This window comes from Chaetodon auriga, chromosome 1 (genome assembly GCF_051107435.1).
Source record: "Chaetodon auriga isolate fChaAug3 chromosome 1, fChaAug3.hap1, whole genome shotgun sequence".
Taxonomy (NCBI): Eukaryota; Metazoa; Chordata; class Actinopteri; order Chaetodontiformes; family Chaetodontidae; genus Chaetodon; species Chaetodon auriga.
The window spans coordinates 20330567-20356878 of NC_135074.1; the positions used below are offsets into that span (position 1 = coordinate 20330567).

The window sequence follows — 26312 nt, forward strand, 5'->3', positions numbered from 1 at the left end:
ATTTCCCTCTGTAATAAGTTGGAATCACTCCATATGAATTTTGAGATATTTTGTTCTTGTAATAATTGATTCTTGATTAAAAACATTCACAAGCTGTTGGCTGGCACACTATACCTGAGTGAGAATGCTATTCCCATCTTGAACAGTTATGCAATATATCAAAATCACCTAATTGAAGAGGAAAACAAGATAAATGACCAAGCATTGTAGGTTTATATCAAATATTCAATTTCAAGTTCCGTCTTTAGTTCTAGGCAATGACCTAATTGTGTAAATGTCCGTGATCATAATGAAAAAAAGAAACAATGAGATTAAAAAACAAAATTACCACAACCAAACTGCTTTACACACTTGAAGAAACATTTAAGACCAAATAGCTTTTCATTTGGATGAAGCCACATCTGCATGCTGGCTCCTAAATGATACATCATTGTTTTTTTTTTGTGTTTTTTCTTTTTTTTTTTTTAAACATTTTTAAACCTTCGTGGTGTTGTTTTCTTTTGCTCTTTCGCTCCCTCAGATCAGCTCAGAACAGCCCTCTGGGCATCCTCCTGTATGAGTGTTGTGTCTGCATTGGCCTCCACCATTAGAGAGGTCTCAGTTGGCGCTGACTGGCTCCTGTGTGTCATTTTCACTACTATAGTCTGATTTGGGCTCGTCTTCAAAATCCTCGTACATGTCCATCTCATCCTCGCCGTTGACCGGCTCGCTGTTGTTTGCCATGGTGCTGGGCTCTAGCTTCATGTTGTAGGTGCTCTGAATGACGGGAATGGACGGCTCAGGACTCGCCGAGGCACTCGAGCACTCTGATGTCATTTGAGGTGAGGGTGTGGTGGTCGCCATGGTGATGGCCCCAGGGTAGACCATACTGGCGCTGGTGGTGATGGGAATCTGCGGCGGCTGTCTGGACGTGGGAGAAAGAGATAAAATTAAGATTAATGACTCTTTTCTCTCATGACTTAACTTTTAATACAAACCTGACCCTCAAAATGGTTAAAGAACAGATGGAATGGATGTTGAAAGTGCTGCTGAAGAGCTGCTGAGGGTAGTCAAAAAAACTTTCTTTCTTTCTTTTTTTTTTTTTTTTTTTTTTTGCAGCACTCAAACTGAGATGGTTGGATTGGGGGTTTCCCACGGCAGCCAGCAGCTCTGTGAAAATGATTTGGGAAAAGAGAGGTTCTCCTGACAGCTCCCGTCTTGAGCTGTTCAGAAACACTGCCCAGTTTATTGGTGACATAAAACCAATACGTGGTTAGTGCTGCTCTTGTCTGCTGTTGCGCCGGATGATTGATACTCCAGCCACTGAAGCTTATGACTGACATGGGAACACCTGGAGAAGGGCTCTCCTGCTAACCACACACAGTAAATTAAAGTGTTAAGCTTCAGACCGCTGCCCTCCAGGCTTCTGTAAGTCTATACCTACAGCTTATAGCCTGTAATAATGTCTGCACTTCATGCTCCATTTGCAGACTTCTATTGTCTAAAATGATTAAATCACAGCTATCAAAAAACACTTGATTTTAATGTGCATGTCAGGCTCTTGTCAGGCACCAATACAGTGGAGGTTAACTCGGCGCTCGCTTTGGGAAATGGTGCTTACATTTTATTGAGAACAAGCTCAAAGGAGGTAAAAAGCTACAGCCCAGTTGGTGTAATTGTCTGTGTGTTTGTGTGGTTAGTTTGTGGGATTTGTGACTGCGCACCTACCCCACAGTGAAGAACTGCCTCATCTCTTGTCGCCGTGAGCGCATCATCTGCTTGTACTCTCCAATGCGGAGTTTTTTTCCGTCGATGATGCAGGTCCTCTTGGGCCGAGGCTTGTACTTGTAGTTTGGGTACTTCTCTAGGTGGAGCTTACTCAGCCGGGCCTGCTCCTCATAGTATGGCTGCTTGTCCTGGTTAGACATGGCCTTCCACCGAGAACCTACACAGTGCAGAATATTCAGAATTCAGTATTTGAACACAAGCAGGAACCAAGCTATGATACTATCACCTGTTACCAATGAACCTGTTTACCTGTGGAATGTTCCAAAAAGGGGTGTTTTTGGAACATTCCATAACTTTCCCAGTCTTTAGTTGCTCCTGTCCCAAGTTGTTTGAAATGTGTTGCTGGTATCACATTCAGAGTAAGAATTGTCATATCGCAGAATAAATCAGGGTTGCAAAATTCAAAGTCAAATTGCATTTCACCACATGCAATCAAGACTGTAACATCGAATCACACTTCATAAAGGCAGAAAGTTTGTAGCAAAAATTCTGTTTTTCCATCCGTTTCACACCGACCTCTTGATATCCCTGCGTATGCACATTAACATGCTGTTTGACGTGCTTTGATGTCAAACAGCAAGAAACAACAAGCTAGTGTTGTAAATACTGCAGCTCTGTGAAGTGTCCTACTCGGTGCTGGATGACAGCACTTTTAACAGCTCTGATGTATGGACTCCAATGCTGAGGGGACAAGACCCATTTAGCCTCTGTCATTTTTCATGACAAACACTTATGGTAGGGATGGGCTATAAATCTATTTGTATGCTGAGGTGGCCTATGAGATAACAAACCCTCCTCATTTTTTGTAGCTACTTTCTCAGATCAGCTATACTAACTGGAGAGTGATGAAGCCGTATCTAAACGTACAAAACTGGTGACATGAGAACATATTTCTGTTCGTTTTGTTTGCCAGTGACATAAGCACAGATGATAGTGATACTAATTTATTTAACAGGGATAATAAAGCACTGAAGCCCTTACAGGTGGCTTTACAAAGTCAGTTACATTGACTGAGGAGAGTGATCCGTGGAAGTATTTGCTGGAGTGATCTAAATGGTCTTACCCAAAATCTTGCTTATGTTGGAGTTGTGCATGTCGGGGAAAGCCTGGAGGATCTTGCGCCGCTCGTCCTTGGCCCACACCATGAATGCATTCATTGGCCTTTTAATGTGGGGCTCGTTGTTGTTCCTTCCTCTGGCTTCCCTGAAGACTCGTGCTTCGGCAGATCCAGCGCCTCCTGTTGGCCAACAATAATAGGGTTGGGGTTTATCTGCAGAGCCATTTATTGCCTTGGAGCCTGCATAGCCAGAGCAGAACAAGAAGAGAGAGCGAGGCAAGACATTGATTAAATGACGAGCCATATTCAAACTCTCCATCTGCTGTCAGCACTGCTATCATCATCTTGAACATTGTTTCAGATGAGTGCAGGGATAGAGATCCTCCTAAAGGGCGGTAGACTTTCTATTGAGTGGAAAACCTGAAATGACAAGCTGATATTTTATGTGCCATAAAAGCGAATACAAGTCAGTTTAAGGGAGGGCCCTTCAATGCTCTTCAACTTACAGTATACTAAGACCTATCCCAACCCAGAGAGGAAGAAGACCTTGGACTCCAATGGCAGCTAAATATTTTGTCTGCAAGTGTTCACACGTCTCTGCGCAGCTACATACATTTCAATATGACATTCATAGTGTCTATAAAAAGTGCAAGAATGCCAACATAAATAACAAATATGGGACTTGAGGCAGTCTCTAAAATTCATTCCTCTATGTCTTCTTTCTCACTCTTACTCAAGCATACGCGCAAACACACACACAAACACACACACACGCACACAAACAAACACATTTCCGATGAGAGACTGTGCCGATTCTGCAAAGTGCTGTTTCTCAATCAGGGCATTCACAATCAGCATAAGAGAGTTTCTCTCAGTATTAAACTGTACATCAGACTGATAATGATTTCTGTTTGCATGCGCATTTGCTTCCTTTTATATGTAAGATGTGAAAGAATTAAATAAAAGCAGTATGAATATTTAAACAAACAAAAACATGTTGATAAACAAGGCTTGAAAAATAAGACAAAAAAAGCCTTCCATATGCTACGATACATCTTTAATGATCTCAAATCTGGAAAAGAAAGCTTGGGATGACTCATGCATATTTCATCATCCACATGTGAAGCCTTCTCATTAGACCATTCCACTAGCAGCCTTGGCACACGTTACCTGGGGTTTGATTTCTATTATTATTTCAGTTGATAAACAAAATCAAACTCTTAATGAGTAATGGAGGGCTGTGCAGAGGCATTAATTCCAAATCCACAGAAACCTCACTCTGCTCTAATCACTGAAGATGCTGCTGCATCGGCCTCAAGAGTTTGAGCGTCTTCACTTTGGAAAAGCGTGTCTTCTTTCCAAAAGTATTATAGAAGACAAGTAGGGAAAAGGCAGTGTGTGTAGTCTGACACACACACTCACAGATGCTGTACTGAAGGAGCGCACAACCACCTCGAGTATAATAGAGATGGAGGTGTGGTGGAAGTTGGTTTTGGTTTATGCTCACAGAGAATGTTTGAGGTCCAGCTGCCCACTAGGAAACCTGTTTCTCCCAGTACAAAGGCCCCACAAATCGATTTCCACCAGCTCATGTTTAACAGTCAAACAAGCCATGTTGATGATCCACAGAGGCTTGCCCTCATCTGAGAGGCCAGTGAAAACTGTGTTTTCACATTGTGACTGTGCTAGTTGCTGCCCAGAGGATTCACATCTTCCAGTGATATAAAAATAAATATTTAAATATACGTGAATTTGAGAGGCAAGAGGAAAACAGTCTCTTGATGTTCGTATCTCGACAATAGAGGTTAAAATTCATATATTACATTTATTTATTAACAATCCGTAACTCATCCAACATTAGTCTTAGATTATCAGAAATTTGTGTCATTCATTTTTAAACATGATAACTTTTTTTCATTATATCGTGAATTATATATTTTGAGACATTTTTTTTCCTCTCATATGATCATCGGAGGCCTATAATCTGGAAAAGCTTTGCCTTTGCTTAATCTCTCTTTTTAATAACATTGCCTACATGGCTGAATACATTAATAGAAATATACATACTTACACACACACAGCATGCACAAAATACTAAATCAGAACATTTGAAAGTTGTTTTACGTCACTTTTTCAACCTGCGATCACCATCTCTCGTTCTGTGTGTTTGCTTCTGCCTGCTAGTATGCTTAAGGCCCCAAAGCCATCATGAATTCAGAAATAATACACTACCTTTCTCTGCCACCGAACCCCACAGTACGTTAATTTCATTTAGCATGCACTCACTGTACAGGATGAATTGATTTCACTTTGTTTGGTTTTGACAACCATGTTTATTGTGCAATGAAATGTGGTGTGGCGGAGGGCTGACAGTATCCATCAACGCGGGGCAATCTGCTGACTGCCGGGGCCAGATGAAGGTATTCATTAGCTCAGGAGCGCAGCGCTCACTCAGACACGACAGCCAGTGTCTGCGCCCCGGGATCGCTTGCTGTAATTTACGATGCCTCCCGTGCCATTACTCTATCACTGACACTGATTCAGCAATTTATATACTGGTGTGCATGCATATGGGCAGAGGTGAGCTTCTTACGGGGAGGGGGACAAAACAACCGCCTGCCATCAGCTAGTGCCACATCCATAGTTAGCCAGGAAACCAGCCACGTGACTTGGTTCATTGGAGGGAAGCCAGATGAGGCATGGTTTTCTTGTTCATAGAAAAGCGCCTGTCTGCTCTGTCTGATGCTACAGAAAGCCGTTGAAAGGAACAAGAGTTACATCATCTTCACCTGTACGGAGGCAGTTTCTGTGGTCCTGGACTTGTAAAGGAAAAAGTGATGAAGGTGTCAAGCTGACTCAGACCTAAGGCGGCCTCTGTGGGAAACCAACAGCCTAACACACAGTTTGACCTTTGACCTGGAATAATATGAAAGCCTTCACTGTAGTCTGTCTGATTAGAGTACAAACTTTACAGGAGAGTGGCTTTATATAATATAAGAGCATGCAAGGCTTCATTGGTCGATAAATTTGGCTCCTTATTCGGCTCCTGTAATATATATGACTTAATCAGAGGCATCCTCTGCATTAGCAGCCTGTCTCAGCAAATCCCGAGAAACTGCAACATGCAATTTACTGCAACATTGTTTCTGTCTTTTCATTGAAAAGCCCGACACTGCTCTGACATTTTGCAAATGAGCATTAACTATTTTTTCCAGGAGGTGCAGGACATTTAGGAATCAGTTAGTTAGGTGTGTGATTGTGTAAATAAACACAGATGTTTAGCAGTGACAGGGGCAGGCCCCCTGGGTGGTAGCTGGGGAAGGAGCGAAACAGGGGGAGTGCCGCTTAATAGAATTTATTGTGATTCATGAGGCCTGCAGCTCAAGTGTGACAGAGCGATATGAGAATCCCCTTTTAATTTGTCTCTCCTGGAAACACTGCAGATGAGCAGCATGAATTACAGTGAGAAAGACTGATTGTGTGTGTGTGTCTATGGGGGAGGGCAGGGAGGTGGGGGGTGTATAAAAAATGGAGAAGGGAGAGCGGACAGGGATGAAGCAGAAAAAAGAGAGAGAAATAGAGTGAATGCAAAGGCCCAAAAGCCTGTCACACCTGTGAGCTGCAGGCTCAGACTCGACCATGCACCGAGCCAGAGGGTTGCACTGCCCCGGCCGTCCCCTCCCCTCCCCCCTTGTCTCCTCCTTACTCATCTTTGTTCTGCGGGCAGACACATAATGTCACCCAGGAATCCGCTCAAGAGGATGAGCCTCAGTGAGCAGGCAACAATCACGCAAACCTGCCAAACCCTCCCTGTTGGGATCAAATCTAACACCTCTGACTGAAGGCATTTACTGCTGACAATAGAGCCTCTCCCTCAGAGCAGGATCAGGCTAGATTAATGTTTATGGACAGACAGGACACAGCGCTCAGTGCCCCTGTTCTAGCCTGAGCTCATAGCACACTAATTAAACCATTACAAATTACAAGTGATATAAGGCCTATTATAACATGTCAATCCTTTTTTTCTTTTCCAGTCAGAATGATTTGAGGTTTCTGCAGTTTGTGTGTGTCTGCCTGTGTGTCCGTGCATGTGCATGTGTGTGTGTGCGTGCATGTGTGTCTGTTAGGGTGTGAGTGCACGCACATGGGAAGCTGGGAACAAACAGCCAACCTGTTTCAACATGCAGGCTACAGCTTTTACTTTTGTCTCCTCTATCCCCTCTCATATGTATTTAGCCTATAAGTGGAGTCTAATCTTTTCAAACATGCCAGCCTTGCACACGCACACACACGCACGCGCACACACACACACACACGCACACACACACACACACACACACACACACACACACACACAGACACAGAAACACACAGAAATTTGTCCTATTGGGTGTAAATTTGAATTTGCCAACTTCAAAACAGAGCTTCTCGCTGATCTTGTAGACCTGTGTACTTATTGTTGTGTCTCGATAAATCATTATGCCTGAGCCTCCTCATCTCAGCCTTCTTCGAGGAAAACTCCTCAGCAATAAAAGCCAGAGCTTGATTCCCACGGCCTCACAGTGGAAGAAAAACAACAACAAAAACCTCTTCAAACAATCAACTCGTACAAAACGCCATAACAGCTCTGAGCTACCGATGCAAATAAACCCATCACCCATGATCTGCAGCAACAATGCAACAGCACTGTTCTTCTCATCCTATTCCATGTGGACTTTGTTAGAGACACACTGCCCGGCTAAAGCCTCGTCTTTTCTCACTCTGTGGTTGAGATTATCACGCTGGGCGTTTTAGATTAATTCTGTTTCCTGCCTCCACACATCTCTCATCAACCCCTTTGTTCTCTGCGGACCCTCAGTGATGGGGGGCGGTTTAGACAAACACAACGTCAGCTACACAGCAACTCCGTACTGCCATATGAGAATGAACAAAGGGCCTGGCTGGGCTGAAGGCCTTTGTGGTATTTGGTAATGTTTTCATCAGAGTTTAAAAAGACTTAATGAATTTGCGGCGGGTTCGTGCGTGTGGCTCGTGGCTTTGTAAAATGAAGGAAATCCTATCTATTTCCATTCCTTTGCTACTTTTTCCCCCCAAGTCGTTAAGACTTTGGTTGCTGCATGCTTCGCAAATATTAGCACAAGCAACCTAAAGCTTTCTGTGAACTGCTGTGATGACAGAAGTCCGCTGTGCTCTGGGTCTGCTCAATGTGCCTGCTCTGTTCTGGAGGGAAAGCTTGTACACACCAAGGGGCTTTCACACCCTATGTAAGGGCTGGGAGGTACACCCAGTAATTTTCCTTTTCAGGAAACAACCAAAGTATAAGCAGTGTGTGTTTCGCTTATGATTTAAGAATTACTGTTCAGTAAGCATTGATTTGCAGTTCAAAAGACATCCAGATGTCTCGGTTAAAACTTGGCTAAGTTTGGTTGAAAAGTAAACTTTTTTTTTTTTTTTTTTTTAGATGTGTTGGTGACATGTAACCGTTGATTCAGAAGAGTAAAATGACTTTATTTGAACGTAAAGCAGACCCATTCTACATGTTGAAATATAGTATTTTTAAATGCAATTTGAACATTAATATGTTAGTATAACTTGTCAACCAAATTTAACCCTGTTTTTACCCAGACATCCGCACGACTTTTGACATGCAAATCAGCAGATATGTTATTAAAAATGAGCAGAAATAAGTTGCACTCAGATACAGCGTGCTTCTATATATCAAGGTATGCCAGGGAGCTGAGCCTCGATTGGTTCAGGGAGTAGAAAATCCTCATAACAAGGATTTTGAAAGTAAACATGTCCTCAGAAGAGTAAACACTTTGTGGTTCACATCATAAAACCCTGCCTCACATCACTCAGCCGTATGTGTTTTCCTGTTGGTGAAGCTGAAAGAGACAGACAGATATATTTGTGGTGAAAGAGAAGAAATGGTAACTGTGTGTTTTGAGTAATGTGTGCTGCCCTGGCTCCCAGCCATTTCCCCCTGGGAAGAGGACCTCTCTTCTCCTCTAACCTCTGCTTGCTCCTAATCCATAGCCCACTGGGAACACTGATGTGAGGCGTCTGGCGCAAGCCTTTCCCTCGGCCCTGCGCAGGACTTAAAAGGACACAACTGCCCTGGTGTGCGCTCTGTTTCGGTCCTGACTCCACAGTAGCCACAGAGGGAAGGTTCCCACTGGGAGAACGAGCACTGGAAGCACATCTGTCCGAGGAGTCAGACGGGTGGGGATGGGATCTGCTGCTGTGGCTCACATGGGAAACATGTCAATGACTCCGCTAAATGCACCTCTAATTGAAATCCTCAGGATTGGGTGTGATGTGAAAGTAGACATGGATGTAAACAAACATTTTTAAAGGGGAGTAAAAACATTTTTTTAATAAAGTCTGTGTGAACCAATTTTACAGTAGCACTTCTTCCTAAAACTGATGGGAAATGTGTCTAAGACGCTATTTAAAGATGTCGATGGTTTACATTGTCCTGAGAAATGTCTATCCTTCTGCCTTGAGACTCTTTGAGGCATCAAAGATGAGTCAGAACCATTTTCCTCTTTGCTCTGGCTCTGAGGTGCCATGGAAACTGCTACAAATATTTATGCCGGACAAACATTTGTGCTCTGAGGTACTCCTTGCTCCTGTGTAGGGGCCAGCGCCACAAAGGGAGATGACGCTTTGTCACACTGATGCAACCCGAATTTACACCCCTGTGTCCAGGACCTCAAACAAGCACAACAGCAACGGGAGCCGAGCTTGGAAAAAAGCCAGCTTTGTCCTCAGGCACCCTTGTCCTCCGCTCACCTACCTGTGAAGACCTCGCAGCCACGGCTCATTTCAAACGGCATTCACCCAACCCCCACATCTGCTTTACACACACGCACACGGATCTGCACACACCCTCACAGACCCCTCTAAGACACATGCAGAAGCGGACCTGATCAGCCGTCAAACCTCCTTTTGCTTTCAAAGTACAGAAGTGGTCGAGAATGTATAGATAATCCACTCAGCAATGTTAACGCTTTAGCACAGTGGCTTTTAGTGAATTCGGATTATGAAGAAACATAAAGTTACCTGGTGTACAAACAAGCAATAAGAATTATGTGGACAAAAAAAAAGAAACACAGATATGGCCTTACCATCAAGATCTTCTGGCCTGGTCAGGTCAATGACTCTGTGGCTGATCTTTCCGTCCTCACCCAGCTTGCCCAGGTGGTGGCCGATGCTCTCAAAATGTGCCCTCTCCTACAGGGAATTACAAACAGTCAGGTACACAAACAAGCACATATAGACGTTTTTGCAGTGATAGAATTGTAAAAATAACCCCATCAGGAATCTGAAATTTTGAAAAGGAAAAAAAAGTGTCTTCGATAAATGGAGCTTCTTTTGAAGAGCTGCTCTTTTGACATGAGCTAGATGTAGCTTTTTCCTCTCTCATCTCTCTATTCAGCTGCTGCTATAATGGATGACAGGAGGCAGAGAGACAGTGAGGGCCAGGGGTGCTGTAAATAGATTTACAGAAGGATACTTTGTGATCCCAAGCACACAATGGGGCCGTGGCCCTCTTTGCAGTGCTCAGATTTTCCTCTGTAATCTTCTCCCTACATCCTCCCTTCCAGTCTACAGCGCCCAGAGCTCAGCGCCCATCATTTATTCAGAGTTCATGCTTTGGAGAACACACCGTGTTTTCCCGTTTGTCATGTCGCTTTGTGCTCAGATTAAACTTGGCATCATGTTGTACTTGACGCACAATGAAACCCTGTCATTCAGCGCTCCGTGACAATATTAAATGTCATGTCCGTGTGCATTTACAGAATAAAATAACAGCTTTCGGGGGGCCTCTGAATAGTTGCTGCACATTACACTTAATGTATTATGCAAGGGGAGAGTGCCGACTGCTGCTGGCTCCATTGTTGAATGACCTACTTCCTCAGTGAATACACAGGGCATTAGCAAAGGGCTGTCTTCCTCTCTAAAGACTCAACTAGGAGATGGACACTTTGACTCTGCATGATACAAATAATCTCTCCCCCCCCCAAGGTTTCGCCTGGATGACACTAAAAGCAGGCATGTTGCCACCATTCAGAAAAAAAGCATTTGTTTTACTCCCAGGGTGAGCATTCAATCTCTGCCAAAGATGTACAGTCTGCACTGACCTCTGCCTCTGTCTTTTCTAAACATGCCTATCACATGCAGTCTGAACAGATACTCAGGTGGAGTCCCCGCACAATACTAACAGCTCCCCTGCCACACACGCCGACATCAACACACACATTAATCTTTTAGCCCCTTCTTTGTAATGCATTGTACCATTTTGTTGTTTCCTCACTTTTCCCCCACAGGGGAGGTTTGCTTACCACCAACAGGAGAAGGTGCTAAAAAATTAAGAAGATGTAATTGTGAAAGTGCAAATATTTAGTTTTAGATCTTTTTGTCTTCACCTGACAAAATAATTTTGGCAGCCGTCAGTAATCACTGCACATTTAAAAGAACTAATTAAGAAATCTGTCTGTCCACATTTTTTCCCCTTTGTAAAACCTTTTTTTTTTTTTTGAGGGTTTAGAAAAGATGACAAGATGAAGGATGAAGACAGTTCAAGTCCATTTGAGGCCTTTCACAGTATTTTGATTTCCCTCATGCTTTTATTTATTCAAGAACTATTCCTCAAAAGAAAGGACTGCGAGAGAGACAGAAAGAGCACTGCAATTTACATCATACTTGAAGAAGCAGTCATTATTTATGGCCAGCTGAGTGATTCTGATATACAATTAACCACTACCTGCTTATGGCCTGTGATTAGAGCCTGTCTATCTGACGGCCCTTTGCTTACTTAAGTGTTTTCTAATTATGACATATGTGGTGGTCCCTGCTGGGCAAGAGGACGCTTTGTAAAGAGAAGATGGAGTATGGTGCCTTTCTCTGTGTCACATTCTGCGTTAAGCAACACATGCGCGAGCAGGCATGCACGCACGCGGACACAGAGCCGTATTCATCACCCGGCTACATTATTGCTCTTAATGAAAGAAGCTAGCAGCCCGATGACAAAGTGACTGATGTGTGATTAGCTGGATGGTGCAACGGTGCTGCTTCAGATGCTACTTGGACAGTCCACTAGGAAGACACAGCGTTCATGGGTACTGTGCGTCTGTAATAAAGTAGTCATCTCGTCCCTCTTCTGTGCTCCGCTGGTCCCTCCTGATCAATCAAGTCCTTTTATAAACTCATGATCATTAAGCATCATGGTGGGCTGAGGAGGAGAGAGAACAGGGGCCATCCATCAATGAATTTCATTAATAACTAGCTCAGTGTTGAACTTCTTTCTCCACCGCACAAAGTCAAATGATTAGTGCACATCAGCACATTAGACAGCCGGGAACAAGACTGAATGAGGCTGTTGTTGGATTCTTAGTCTCTCATAGTCAGACCTATCTCAGCAGTGCTGTGTCAGCGCGGGAGAAAAGTCTGAGTGAACCTATTTTCATTCTGGTATAGGCAGACAAAAACACTCCGGCTTGTTTGTATTTCTTTCAACTAATCGCAATCGTTTTGGGCAGCGCAAAGCCCAGGGGGCAACAACTGTGCCCCTGTAAAATAGTGTGTGTGTGGGCTTGTTTTGGTGGAACATTTGCATATGGGGAGGTGAGCCTTGGCATTAAGATGGCTAAATCCCTGCAGAGGAAAAGGTAACAGCTGCTAGCTTGTTTATATTGTACCATTAGTGACCAGGTTAGAGTAACTTGGCATTTTCAGCATAGATCTGCCAGTAGGTTGCTCGATCCGAGGTTGCTGTTGTTTCGGTGGGGTTTTTGAAAATGGTAACATGCAGATAGAGAGGGGCCTGCAGGCGGCCAATGGCAGGGTCTGTATCTGGTGAGTTAGACTAGATAATTCTCCGAAGTTCCTTCACCTCATTTAACATAAAAAGGATTGTGTTTTTTTGTGGTTATATATGAATATATGTGCATACTGTATACTTTGTGCGAGCCAGCTTTTTACATACTTGCTATAAAGAGGTAGTTACAGTAAGTACTCCTTCCTTCCTTCTGTTAGCTATGTTAATTAATATCAGACTATCTGAGCAATATGGTACCACAAATTTTCATAAAATTTTATATACTGAGCTTAATATACTTATTGGTTATAAGTTTGGAGATTTATATCTATGAATTAGAATTACAGTTGAAATTAGGGCCATAAATTATCTGCACAGCATCAGGGTTTTGTTTTAAGGCTTGAAAATGTTCAGTGAACTAATGCTTCTTTACTGCCCACGCATCAAGTGCTGTGATAAATTAATGGCACTTTTATTATTTTATAGTGTCATTAAATTTTTACTGATCACTCTGACACAGAGAAGTAGCAAAGGACATGCAGTATCCTGGGCAGCGGGCCATCCTGCCAGGGAGGGAGAGGAGGGAGTATATGGCTGATATTAAAAAGGTGTTCATAATGTACAGTACAAGGGGCTGATCAAAGGCAAAGAATACAGAGGAGTCGTGCAGCTGCAAGGAGGTAAAGATAAAGAGACAGGAAACAAAAGATGTAACAGTACACATTATTCTCCTCCCACTCTGACCACGACCGCTGGCAAGCAACCGGTCCCTCCCTCAAATGACTTCAGCATGCAGCTCTCCACCCCACAACTAAAATTATAGCAATGCACTCTGAGCTGTAGTGGAAAACTGCCACCCACAATAATCTCATCTGCCCTGCCTGTGCAGTCTTCTGTCTTTAAAGTTTGGTAACCATTGCCTTTTGTTCAGTTGCTCGTGGCTGTCCAGTGAAGCCATGAGCAAGTCCAGTGAAGTCGCGAGTCACTCAGGAAGAGAGAGGAGTAGAGAGGGGATAGATAGTGGAGTCTGTGCAACTTCTTGGGCGAGGGAACCCAAAAGAGCCCTTGTCAATGCTGTAAAGAGAGCTTTAATCTGGCCAGCCACAGAACATGTGCCGGAGGCCTGCTGCTCTACCCACAGGGTGTATTCTGGGCAAAGGCGGGTGGCGGACGGCCCTGTGCATTGTGCCTACTCCTGCCCTATATTTAGGCACCACATTGCCAATCCTAACACTCCTTCACTCTCTCCTTTGTAAATAGCTCGAGGCTATAAGGCAAAGCCATATGGCCCGAGATTGTTCAAATAGAGATGAAAGAAAAATAAACAGGAGCATAAGATGGACTGTGGTGCGGATCAGCGTGCAGTTTTTCCGAGTTGTCTCGGTTAAATATAAATGATTTTAAAGTTTTAATGTAACAGGTTTGATAGTGAAATGAAATGACTGCTCTTATTCTCTCTGAAGAGAGACTTCACTGTACCAGGCAATAGCTTTGGACATATTTTTTTCTCAGTGCGATATCTTGTTAATACCTTGATGAAAATGGACGAACCAGGTCTTGTTGAATATTATAGTTGTAGAATTGGGGCCTGCTCCAAAACATGCTTTATTTATTTATTTATTTATGTCCTAATTCACCATTAAATACATAATTACTTCTGATCATCACTATTAATTAACCTATTCTGCTTTTCCTTTTGCATTTGATTTTGAGAACAGTTTGATTGGACTCCATGCTGAAATAAGGTAAACCAGATGACACAAGAGCATATTTGCCTGCCAAATCATTTTGACATTAGAATTATTATTTAAAGAGAAATCTGCTTCATATAATTCAGGCATCTGGCATTCATGACACATGTTATTCCTTTCAGAAATTACCAGTTGCCAACTTAAAGTCAAATAACAGTCTGACTATTTTTTGGCCTTATATATATGTACTGTATATACAATAAATGACATGTTTAGCCCTTTCTGCTTTACCTTCCAAGATCTCTAAACTACGGGTAGAATCTCTGATTGGACATCTTTAAAATTTTCATCACTGGAAGCTTTAACAGCTGCAGGACCCTAAAATTTTCCATGTTTGATAATGTCTCCGGTTATATCACACACCTGGTATGTGGCAAGTCGAAGGCAGTAGGTCTCTAACCACAATACAAGGCTTTGTGTATCAAGTGTCAGTCATCGCTGTGGTCTGTGGCCCTCAGAGTCTTCTCTCCGAGGGTCTCAGGCTAAATCCATCAACAATCTGCCCCAGCCCTGATGGAGACAAAGACTGCACTTTAACATGGCTGCAGCTCCTCACAGCTCAGCGCCTCATCTGTTTTGTATTTTTATTGTAACCAGTTGCAATGTTATTTATAAGTCTGCAGCTTTCCAGTAGTTTTTGCTAGTTTTGAACCATTTAAATGTTAAGTACATCCAGCCATGCGGTAAACCCACAGTTCCTTTCATGCAGACTGTTGCTCTCTTTTTATCCGGAGCTCTCCCTTTGCTAAGGCTAATGCAGGCAGCAGCAGAATCAACAGTAGCAGCCACAAAAGGCTGGCATCTGTTCTATAGTAGTCGTCCTCAACATCACACAGAGCAGAGATGGCCTGCTATTCCAGTCCCATTTGTACTGCCAGGGCATCACCTCATTTGTTTAAAACAGAGGAAGGAAAGGCCTTTAATTAAATTAAGGAGCTCAAACCATGTCCAAAAAATGGCGAGGTAACCCTACTCTGGGCTGTGTGCCAATTGAATGTTTATTGTTTGTTTTTAATAAAAGGATATGCTATCATTATTCAACATGAGTTATTTTCGTTGGAAGGAAAACAAGTCAAACCCACAAAATGTGACCCTTCAGTGGCAGTTTGAAATGTGCATTTAGTCTAAATAAATTGATTTCTTTCACGTGTCGGTGTGTCTACTTTGAGACATTTTGTGAACATTAAGTTGAATGCAAAATATTGCAATTTTGTGTTCTCAGTTACACTCAAATGTGCTGAAAATGTCAGAATTTTAGGAATATCAATACATTCCTAAAATTGCTAATGGTAATAAATAACCATCTCAGCACGGTGACACACTCCTGACACAGTGCTCAGTTATTGCTCTATGTTATGTTCTTCTCTCCTCCACTGCTGAGATCATTTGTGTTGACATCATGTACTTTTACGGGCTTCCAATCCTCAATGATCCAGAACTGTTCACTGGGTCCTCCAGGGAATGTTAAGTTGGGCTGAAATCTAGTGCCTTATCAAACCCTCCAGGATGCAAACAGCAGGATATTAGAAAGTGCAGACATACCCAAACCCCTTTCACAGATGGACAAAACCTCACGACTTGTTGGACATTGGAGCCATTATGTTTCTATTGCAACAATGCCATAGACTATAAATAGGCCCTTTGTGGCCTATTCTTTTCCTCGTCCTTTGTTGTATGTGCCTCGTGGTGAGTGCGGTATCACAGGTCTTAGCAACCACGGCCAGCAGCATTTCTGCAACAGGCCAGAAATTCACAGTGTAAAGTGACAACTGGAGAAAATAATGGAGCTACTACAGCCAAATGACCCTACCAAGATGCAGTGTTGATGTCTTTCTGGGGAAGAGGCAAGACAGAGCAAAGATCTGACCTGGGAAAGGAGCCTGCAGACTCACACACACATGCACAGGCGCATATTATCCAGAGTCATACATTATTTTTATTCTTTTGGCAAACATGAACAATTGGACAAAGCATTAATGTAAGCAATCTTCACAATAGCACTTGCTGGCTACAGCCAGTGTCTGGGAGCTGAGCATAATCTAATTTGGATGGGCAAACCCTTGTATGCCAAGGATTTACATTGCAGCCAAAACGCCTTGGTTTGCAATTTCCAAGACAGCAGTCGAAAAGGAGCAGAAAATTGCTTCCAGGGCTGCAGACCAGACAAGATTATATTCAAAGTCTTTGTGAGGGCTTTGCCTGAATAGAGCCCTGGCATCACATACACACACACATACACACATGCATGCACATGTATGCACGCACACATACAAAATCACACACGCACTTGGGGGGAAGAGTATAACCACTATAACCAATAGGTTAGGAGTCTGGATTTTGTGGCGCACCAGTGTAAGCTCCATTTGAATATTTACAGGATGAGCTTGGGGACACGGGAAATGGACAATTGTAGTCATCAATACTGAGGAGAGGAGGCGTTGCGGGGCAGAAAAGGGCAGTTCAATAGGTTAATACACTGGCCTTTCACCTTTTGATTCCAGTTAGGGACATGTCAGCAGAGGAATACATTTTATCTCACAACCTCCAAGGCATCACATATGCATCGTCTGTCAGGACTGAAGTAAGAGAAATTGATGCATCAGTGTAGAAATCTGTCATACCTGACCATGCAGAATTAAGCAACAAGGCTTGGCCAATGGCCCAGAGTCGATAAACTGCAGATTTGGGCCAGATGACTAGTCAGTCAGTGGCCCAAAATGTGATAAGACTTTTATCTCCTCTGCTTGGCCTGTGGTGTGCTATCATCTAACCAGTCACACTGGACCTCCATCAGGGACTTGCTAATATGCACCTGCAAGACCGATGAAGGCTGGAAGTTTGAAACAGTTTGCTGAGGCTGAAAATTTTATTAGTGCTGTACAATCTGACTACAATTTCTCAATAAGAGGAATTAAATGTGCTCATTTACAGGCAATTTACAGTTTACAGGCAGGTATACTATTCATGTCTGCAACAAGGTCTAGCAGCACCTGTTATGTGTTATGCGCCTGGCCACGTCTGAGTCGACAAGAAATACGAAGCAAAAGATTTGTGAGTTATTAGAATTTAAACTCTGGCTTTCACTGCTTTCCATGTTATGTCTGGTTACATTTACGGTAATTCTTAGATATAAGAGATGATAAGCTGTCTAAGCACAAGGGCCAAGATACAGTTTGCCATTTCATTTTCAAAAATATGCTTTTTGTGGCACAAGTCATATTAAAAGGTTGCTTGAACTTCTCTGAAAATTCTTATTTTTGTCTGCCGAGCCAAGTAATGTTTAAAGTAATCTTAAAGTATTACAGCTCTCATCTACTGACCATACATTGCAGTAGGCCATAAATGTTGATGACAAGGTGGTGGTGGTAGCATGGCTGAGTCTCTGCACGTAGAGTGAAAACATACGCAAACAGATACTTGATATTTATTCACCCGTGACCCTGAAAAACACCATGTCCAGATATAGCTTCAGTGCATAATAGAGGGAAACAATTCAAATGGTTACAAATGGATTCAGATGTGCTGTATTTGACTCTAGGCACATTCTAGGTAAAAGCTTCCACTGGGTGAGGAGGAGATAGTGAATAATGGAACAAAGTAATTGCCCTCTGCACACAATAATACCTTTAGATAAATATTTCAAAAAGGTAAATTGCAGAAGGGTTGTAAAAGGTTTTATTGTACTGATGGGATATAGTAAAAACAGACAAATAAAAAGACAAGCAAGAAAATCCGCTCCTGTAAAGCATGAATATTTTACATGTCCTCAGGTTAAAGGCTTGTATACTGTACAGCGAGTGTGGTCTCCACCATGTTCTCCTAGGTCAACGGCCATGGAGGAAAAGAGAGAGAGAGCGAGAGTCCCCGTGATAAAGGTTAGGGAGGAATGCATTGTACTGTTCAGACACACTTTGTATGAAAAGATGAATTGATCCATCTGTAAGCAGCACTTAGACCCACTCCTCTGCCCGGTCATTACAGTGGGATAAATCAATATTTAATATCCCTCTCTAACAGCCACACTGGATGATCTTAACCTCTCCTTAATCCCATTTATGTTACCTTTCCAGAATCTTCTTCATGTAAGCTCTCACTATGATAAACTTCCAAACAAGAGACTGGGAGGGGAGCTATTAAAGACCACACCATATTTATGTCAGGTGAGGCGCTTTCGTGAAATATTAATATTCTGAAACTGACCAAAGTGAAAGCTTTTATCTGGGGCGTTCAAACCTTTCTAGTTCGTTGGCTTGTATCAGCAAAAGGCTCTCTCTCCTCCTCTCTCATTTCACCGCTGAATTACAGCCTACTGTTCTTTATTGCCGCAGAAGGATGAAGATGATGGGGCAATTCTTTTAGCTGACTTGATAAAGCGTGCCTCTCATTTCACACCATCCTAATAGGGCCAGTGTCACTGAAACTAAGAGGTGACAATATCTCACAGTGATTTGCACAAGCCAGAGAGTCGAGCGCGAGCTCGGTTAAGGTGTCATTCAACGAGGCAATAAATGATGTTGTAATGAAAACAGAAGCATATTACCTGAGGTGATGCTTTCAATTATTGATATTAGTAGGTCCTTGTGAGAAACACACATGCCTGTGTGTGTGTATGTGTTGCTTAAATGACTTCAAATGTAATGCAACAATCACATTTTCCACCTGATCTTCAGCTGTAATCATTATTTGGCGTTTTGTTTTTGTGTCGTCAGTGCTATGATCCTATTAGTGTACCCATTTCTTACAAAGTATTTCAGTTTATGGCCCTTTTATCAATACCTCACAGTCACTAACCCAACACACACTCACTCACCCACTCTATTTCTCCCCCTTTCTTAAAAACACTCTCTCCTCAGGTGGCAAACATAGACAAAAGGTAGATTACAGGTGAGGAGTGACTGACTATTTCAAGCGGAAGATCCCTTTAGAAAAAAAAAGAGAAAAACAAGAAAGGCACTCTCCTCCTCTGACATGACTGCTTTTATGTAGGTTGTCCCAAATTTGGAGGAAAAATAACATAATCGGACAAAAGACCAAGCAGGGAGTAAAGAACGGCGTTAAGCTCTACCTGCTATGGACAATGAAGCTGTAGGTGTGTGCTGCCTGTTGACAATGGCTCTTTACAGCCATTGTTCAGTTACTGCTTTCATGTAGTGGCACATTCAGCTGCTTGGTTGACTATAGGCCCACCTTAGTTGGGAGTTAAGGAGGCAGCTGTACCAGCTCCTGAGACTGAAAAAAGGGTGCTTGCATACTCTTGCTAAAAGCTTCACATACCACGTTGTGACTAAACAAAGAGACAAAAACAGAGCAAAGCTTACATTTGAATTTTGTGCAAGTTGCTGTTTGCTGGTTTAAATTTAGGGGGAAATCTTGGACATGGTACATTTATGACAGCGGCTTGTCGGTGCAAAAAATCAGATGATGGATTGATTGTTGTACAGATGTTTTTGTTCTAGTTAGTAAAGGCTAAGAGCAGGGGAGGGTCTGTCTCCGTCCTCTCTCTGGGCTGCACCAATTTATTTGCTTCACTTCAGTAAGAGCATAGTTGATTGCCACCTGCGTAGACAGTGATCTCTTCCAAACACCAAATTAGAGGGAAATCAAAATAGATATTCATTGACTTTTTTACATATACATTGACCTAGTTGAGGCTGTTGGTTGAAAGTGTCAGGTGCTGAAATATTAATGAGCATCGCTCCCAGTTCCTGCCTGCTCCTCACAGCCAACTGGCAACATGGCATCAAGCTGAAGAGAGGAGGACAGCTTTTTTCTCTCCTTGATTGACTCATCGATTGAAGATATTTTTAAAGGGAATCCCTGGGAGTGTGTGCTCCTGGTACAAAGCAGCCCCATCCCATGTCAGGGGACGGAGAGGGCTGCAAGTCTGCTTTAATTGGGCAGAGACTTCAGAGTCTTCTTAACCCACACCGGGCACCGCCATGGCCTGTCACGGCCCTCACACCAACATCAACAACACCGAGCCCTCTAAACACACACACACACACACAAACATATTCGTACTAATTTGAGTAAACACACATGTACACACTGAACTATGCCAGCTCTTATCAATACAACCACCCTGGACATGGATTAAAGAAGAAATATTAGTCTTAAGAATGACTGCTATGTCAGAAAGACCGCGTTCTACTTTCATTAATAGTTTCTTTGCTCCACTACTTGCATGGAGAGCTGAACACTCTTTGTGGTCAACTTTTTTTTTTTTTCTTGCTTTATGGAAAAAGCTTGCAATGGAGAAGACCTGAATCAGGGATAAAACAGAGACAGACAACATGATAGCAGTCCTAACCTTGTCAGCTCTGCAGTTGTTGAGGCCCACTGAACTGAGGGCAGACAGCTTCACGTCCATGCCCTGCTGGTGATGTTGCAGCTGTTCCCGCTGGATCTGCTCCCTCATTTTCCGAGCTTCCTGGATGGCCTTCATCACTGTGTCTTGGTCCCCGAACAACGCGGTAGAGTTTAAGCTGGACAGAATATCTACACACACACATAGTGGGGTTTGGACAGCAAAATTAGCCTGCTGGAACACACTGCCAAAGATGAAGCAAAGCAACTTCTCACAACGCTCTGACAGAGGAGTTTCTTTGTGAGATATTCAGTACCAAAGCCATGAAATGTGGTCATCCTGGATGTGAGCGCACACTAAATGTGTGTTTGAACAGTGGAAATCTGTGTGTATGTGTGGGGTGTGAAGTGGAGACGCTCTGAGGTCTTACCCAGAGACGAGCCACGGCCCAGGCCTCCTCCGACTGGGCTGGGGATGCCACCCTTGCTGAGGAGACTGTTGGGGCTGCTTTTACTGCCGAGGAACAGGTTTTGTGTCGGGGATGTGGGGGATTTGATCATTTCTGTCGTCTTTGGCCGAGCAGACAAGTTGAGCGGCTGTGTTCCCTCCTCCTACGGCAGCAGAGAGAGGAGTATGAGAGAAGGCAGATGTGAATAGGTGCCCCTCCCGCCTTCATTTTCAAGGGGGAGGTCAGGATTCCCAGACAGCACAGTTCTCCTCTGTTCCCTGTTAATTATAGGATCCCTGTCTTGACCCACACCTCCTCCCTGGTTCTTCCTTCGTTTTTTTTCTCTCTCTCCTATCCTCTCCTCTCCTCATCCATCCTTCCTTAGGAGCTGTGCCACTGTGATCTTCCTCACAGTTGCTCAGTGCCTTTGTTCACACTAATTAAAGCAGATTCTGTCTCTCTGTACATCTTCATCTGTTCTCCCTCTCCTCCTCCCTGCTCTCTGTGTCTACACTCTGGTTCGAAGAATAAATAATGACCAGATAACGGCAGTGCCAATGATCAAAGACAGCTGCTCCATTCATCAGATGTCATCTTATATTATCTACTTCATTAACTTGTTTTCTTATTCCATTCCTCATTTGTGCATACTTGGTTTCATTGCATGCTTTAATTTGCCTATTCCTAAAAAAATATGATTTGAAAACACCTTAAATGGTGTACAACCCTGATTCCAAAAAAAGTTGGGACGCTGTGTAAAACTTAAATAAAACAGAATGTGAACATTTATTAATCCTTTTGATATCCTCAACTGAAAACAGTGCAAAGACAAATAATGTTTGACCTCATCAACTTAATTGATTTTTGTGAATATATGCTTACTCTGAATTTCAGGCAGCAACACATTTCAAGCAAGTTGGTTCAGGAGCAACTAAAGACTTGGAAAGTAGTGGAATGCTCCAAAAACACCTGTTTGGAACATTCCACAGGTAAACAGGTTCATTGGTAACAGCTGATATTATCATGATTGGGTATGAAAGGGACATCCTGGAAAGGTTCAGTTGTTCACAAGCGAGGATGGAGCGAGGTTTACTTTGGGCTCTGGAACACTTCGTAAAACTTTTGTCAGTAAACGGTTTGTTTGCAAATGATTGGATTCTGTTTTTATTTACATTTAACTGACTTTTTGGTATCGGTTTGTTCTCCTGAGATGAGGTCAGAGGAGGATACAAGCGTTTGGTCCTTTGTTCGCTGGGTGCCAGTCGTAGCTTTTAGAGCAGTTACTGATGTGAGATGAAAACCGCTATTTTTTAAGGTGCCACCGTCAGCAGCTTGTCTGCTGGGACCAAACATTATTTTATCTGTGGGTACCTGCAGACAAACAATGGGAGGCACAGGCTGGGTATTTCAGAGCTTGCCTCTTTGTTGAAGAGTGTTTAAAACTCTTGAACTCTTAAGAGTACAAATACACACAAAACCAAAGTAACATTAGTTGGCTTGTATGAGTTCTTATCGCCAGTTGGTGCATAGCTGACAATATCTTTGCTGAAATCATATTGAAAAATAGAAATAAACGTAACCTTTTTCATTTTTCCTAATACATTAAAATAAATGTCAAATATCACATTTAAATTGTGATCTAACTGGAGAGCAATACATTTGAAAATTAATCTGTCCATAATTCGATATTTGATCACCTTAAATGTAAGTAAAAATCTGCATCCCAGAGAAAGAGAAATGTCACTAAATTGCCCTGTGTGTACAGCAGCCTTTTACATCAGACTGGGACATGCTGTCGTTAACAGTCTTTTTCAAAGCCCAAGTGTCTCCTTGTCCAAACATATGGCCCAAGCATACACTGCCCCAAGGCCTTGTTATTGCTGTGCCAATAACAGTTTGTCATGCAGTGAAGCTGAAAGCAGACAAACAAAACTAAAGGCAATCTGATTCCATTGGACTGAGAATACAGATGGTAGGATGCCAGGATATGTTTGCTTTCCCTTTCATGTATGATTCATTTCATTGAAAGTCTTTAATTTTCTGATATTTGTCAATATTTAAAATATTTTGACTAGGATTAGTGTTGTATTAATATTGGCCTAACTGGTATCCATATAATCTGACAAATGGAGAATTGCATTAACGTGATGAAATGACAGCGTTGAGTCAGTTAAATGGCAATCTTTCAATGGAAATCCCAGGAGACAGGAGACTTGAAGGATTGTGTGCGTGTGTCTGTGCACGTGTGTGTGTGTGTGCGCGCGCACATGCGTGTGAGAGAAGAGAAAGCCAGAGTGGCTTCCGACCATTGCAAGGCATGATTTACGGTCTTTCTCCATTGTGATATTATTAAGCTAAACTACTCCAAATGGGCATATGTTTCTGATTACGGCCTTAGTGAGTGGAGATGATGTATATGGCCTTTCCTCTGCATGGAGGTCTCATGGAGTCATGCCATACAGCAGCAGAAGACACACATCCTGCATTTGCTTTGTTTACAAGGCAAAAAAAGGTCGTCAATCTTGCATTTTGCTTCGCTTTTGTCAGCATTTGTATAGCGCAGTTGTAATGGTTTTATTCCATTTCAGTAACAAAAAAGGAAGAAAAGAAACTTTTCATTGTGAAAAAAATTAGAAACCATGTGTTCCACAAATTACTGGCTTGGAGCAGCCATAGCCATAGCAACCATGTCCACAGAGTTCTGGTTAAGAGAGAGAGGGCCTTGTTAAAGCCCCACAGATTGATGGCCTGTTCGAGGCTGGGCTCACCACCGGCCGGCTGTAACACTGAAACGGTGAACAGCGTCCATGCCATTTTATTTAGACAACACCAGCTAGACTAGGATAGGTCAAGTACCACTCCAGGCCTAGGCTGGTGGGTAGGCAGGTTGAAGGAGTTAAGTGTTGTACCTTGACTTGAGTGATGGGGCTGGAGGAACTCTTGTCATTCTTCAGAGAGGAGGGAGAGATGGGCCCACTAGTATTGAGGGCCTGGGGGAGTGGAGGCATCTTGGCTCCAGGAGAGACCTGCATGCTGGCAAGCTGGGCGGCATACAGTTGCTGCAGGGAGGTGGAGAAACCCGCAAGGCGTTAACATCCAAATCCAGCAAACATTCAGAGTTTTATATTCTGTCTTTTCCTCTCTCTCTGCTTCTGTGTCTGCCTTCATCTCCCCCTCTCTCTCTCTCTTTTACGTCTTTCCTCTCTTTCCATGAGGCTGGCAGAGAACCTCCATCAAAGGTCTTAACTGTATTTCAAAGGCTGAACCCAGAGAGAGACAGCAGTCTTAAAAACCACACAGAGATGGCTTTCATTCAAAATACTTGGAGCCCCTATTTTCCACTCATCACAGAGAAAAGTTTGCCGACTGGATGCAAGTGTGTTAGCAAAGATCTCTCATTTCTCTAGATCTACACAGCTTCCTATTGAAGTTTCTGGTCTGTGATTTGTCTCCACGCAGCCATGTGAGGCTGTCCCATTCCACGATGTTAGAAACCCAACCTCAGTTGGATTGCCATCACAGAATATGTTAAACACATGCATTATTAAGGCTTAGAAACCTGCACAAAGAACACTGATGTAATCACCGTTATTTTCCTTGGCGTTAAATCAGTAAGATGTCCAACCGTTGGTGACATTGCCACACAAGAGGCTGGTTCAAATGACTGGCGAAGCACTCAATAACAGTTGTGCCTGTAGCAGGGTTGAACTCTGAAAGCTCAATTTACATTTCCACCACTGGGCTGATTATGTGGCATATACTAGAAAGGCTGGTTAAGACGTTGATATGAGGGTTTGGAATACTCTTTTTAAATCTGGTGAGCCACAGGCTGCTAATTGTCTGTTGGATCAGTTTTCTGACATAGTAATTTATCCTTTATCCTGGATAAAGTTAAAGTTTAATGTCTGCACCGTTTTTTATATCATTAAAACCTGAAACAAATAATACCAGACTTATTTGATGATTGCTTTTGTGCTTGTTTTTCTGTGCCTACAGAGGCCAGCACTCCCGCACCACTGTGACTTCTTTCCGCCCCAGGTCTCTATTGATTGGCCACCAGGTAAGTGATGAAATTGGCTTTTGTCTCCTGCTGGAAATGGCAGGGGTCTGTCAAATTGAGCTACTGTCTGAGAAAAAGTGTTACTCCATGTAGCCTTAGACCTCACTTCATCAGACAGATAGCACCCCTTAACTCCCCCACTGGCCTATCCTCAGACTAGGTAAACCGTATGGTTTTTTGTGTTATTCACTCAGATGGTGCTGCCAGGGAGAATCTAATTTCTCTTCCTCTCGCCAATCAGCAAACCCTGTCTCATTTCCTGGTTTGACTGGCCACATACAGACTGCATTTGTGTGGATGGGGAAAAAGTGACCCAGCCTCACCTTCGGCAGTGTAAATGCAGACCAAAGCCAAACAAAGCACTTTATGTCCATGCACATATCTCCAGATACAAACACATATGTGCTCCTGTAAGAAACTTTATCACTGCCACATAAGCAGCGGTACAAAAGGTCCATTCTTCCAGGGGACCTGGGGATAACAACAGCACATGGGCAGCGGAAATGACAGACTGATTATGTTCCCACAATGATAGCACTGCCCCCACCTCCCTCACAAGCAGCCTTTTGTCTCCGACAGGAATGGACACAGGAGCGGACCCAACTCTATTTTCTTCACATCTGAGCTTGACTTAGTTAATGTCAGTGGTAAAGGCACTCTGTGTGTGAGGGGGGTTAGAAAGAAAGAGAGAAGAAAACAGTGACAGAGAGAGAGAGAGAGAGGGGAGTCTCCATTCACTGCATGTCACTCCAGGCTACACAAGTCTTAGTAGAGGAGCGGAAGCTGAGTCTGTCGGACAGATGTTTGCTAACAGGCCTGTCAACGGGCATGTCCCTGACCTTGAATGAGAAGAATTTTATTGTCCCGGAAAAACGGCACAATTAGACTTTGCTTCAAATTAGACTCAGTCAGGGTCCCCCTTTTCAGTGCTGATTAGCAGGTCAGTGCCATGGGGTGAGAAGCAGCGGTTACCTTTGTAACCAGGAGCCCCTGGAACCCTAAAGCCAAAGAACAATAAATACAATCAGGGGTAAAGTCAGATGAAAGGTGCATCCAACCACCATACGTTGCTCAAGGACAGATATGGAATACCTCAGTG

General features: G+C 43.1%; 1 protein-coding gene across 7 annotated transcripts in view; it reads right to left on the bottom strand.

Annotated features, from left to right (window-relative positions):
• Positions 1-452: 452 nt before the first annotated feature.
• The window catches only part of sox6 (SRY-box transcription factor 6), a 130679-nt gene continuing 104819 nt past the window's right edge, over positions 453-26312 (bottom strand). For 4 of the 7 annotated variants that reach the window (XM_076729048.1, XM_076729039.1, XM_076729022.1 and 1 more), the window contains 7 exons: positions 24063-24212; positions 21136-21316; positions 20709-20896; positions 9955-10060; positions 2831-3064; positions 1708-1924; positions 453-904 (listed from right to left, as the gene is read on the bottom strand). In XM_076729048.1, coding sequence (XP_076585163.1) covers positions 598-904; positions 1708-1924; positions 2831-3064; positions 9955-10060; positions 20709-20896; positions 21136-21316; positions 24063-24212 — 1383 coding nt within the window. In that variant the 3' untranslated portion in view covers positions 453-597. The remainder of the gene's footprint in view (positions 905-1707; positions 1925-2830; positions 3065-9954; positions 10061-20708; positions 20897-21135; positions 21317-24062; positions 24213-26312) is intronic. The other 3 variants (XM_076729072.1, XM_076729064.1, XM_076729056.1) reach the window with 1 other exon arrangement.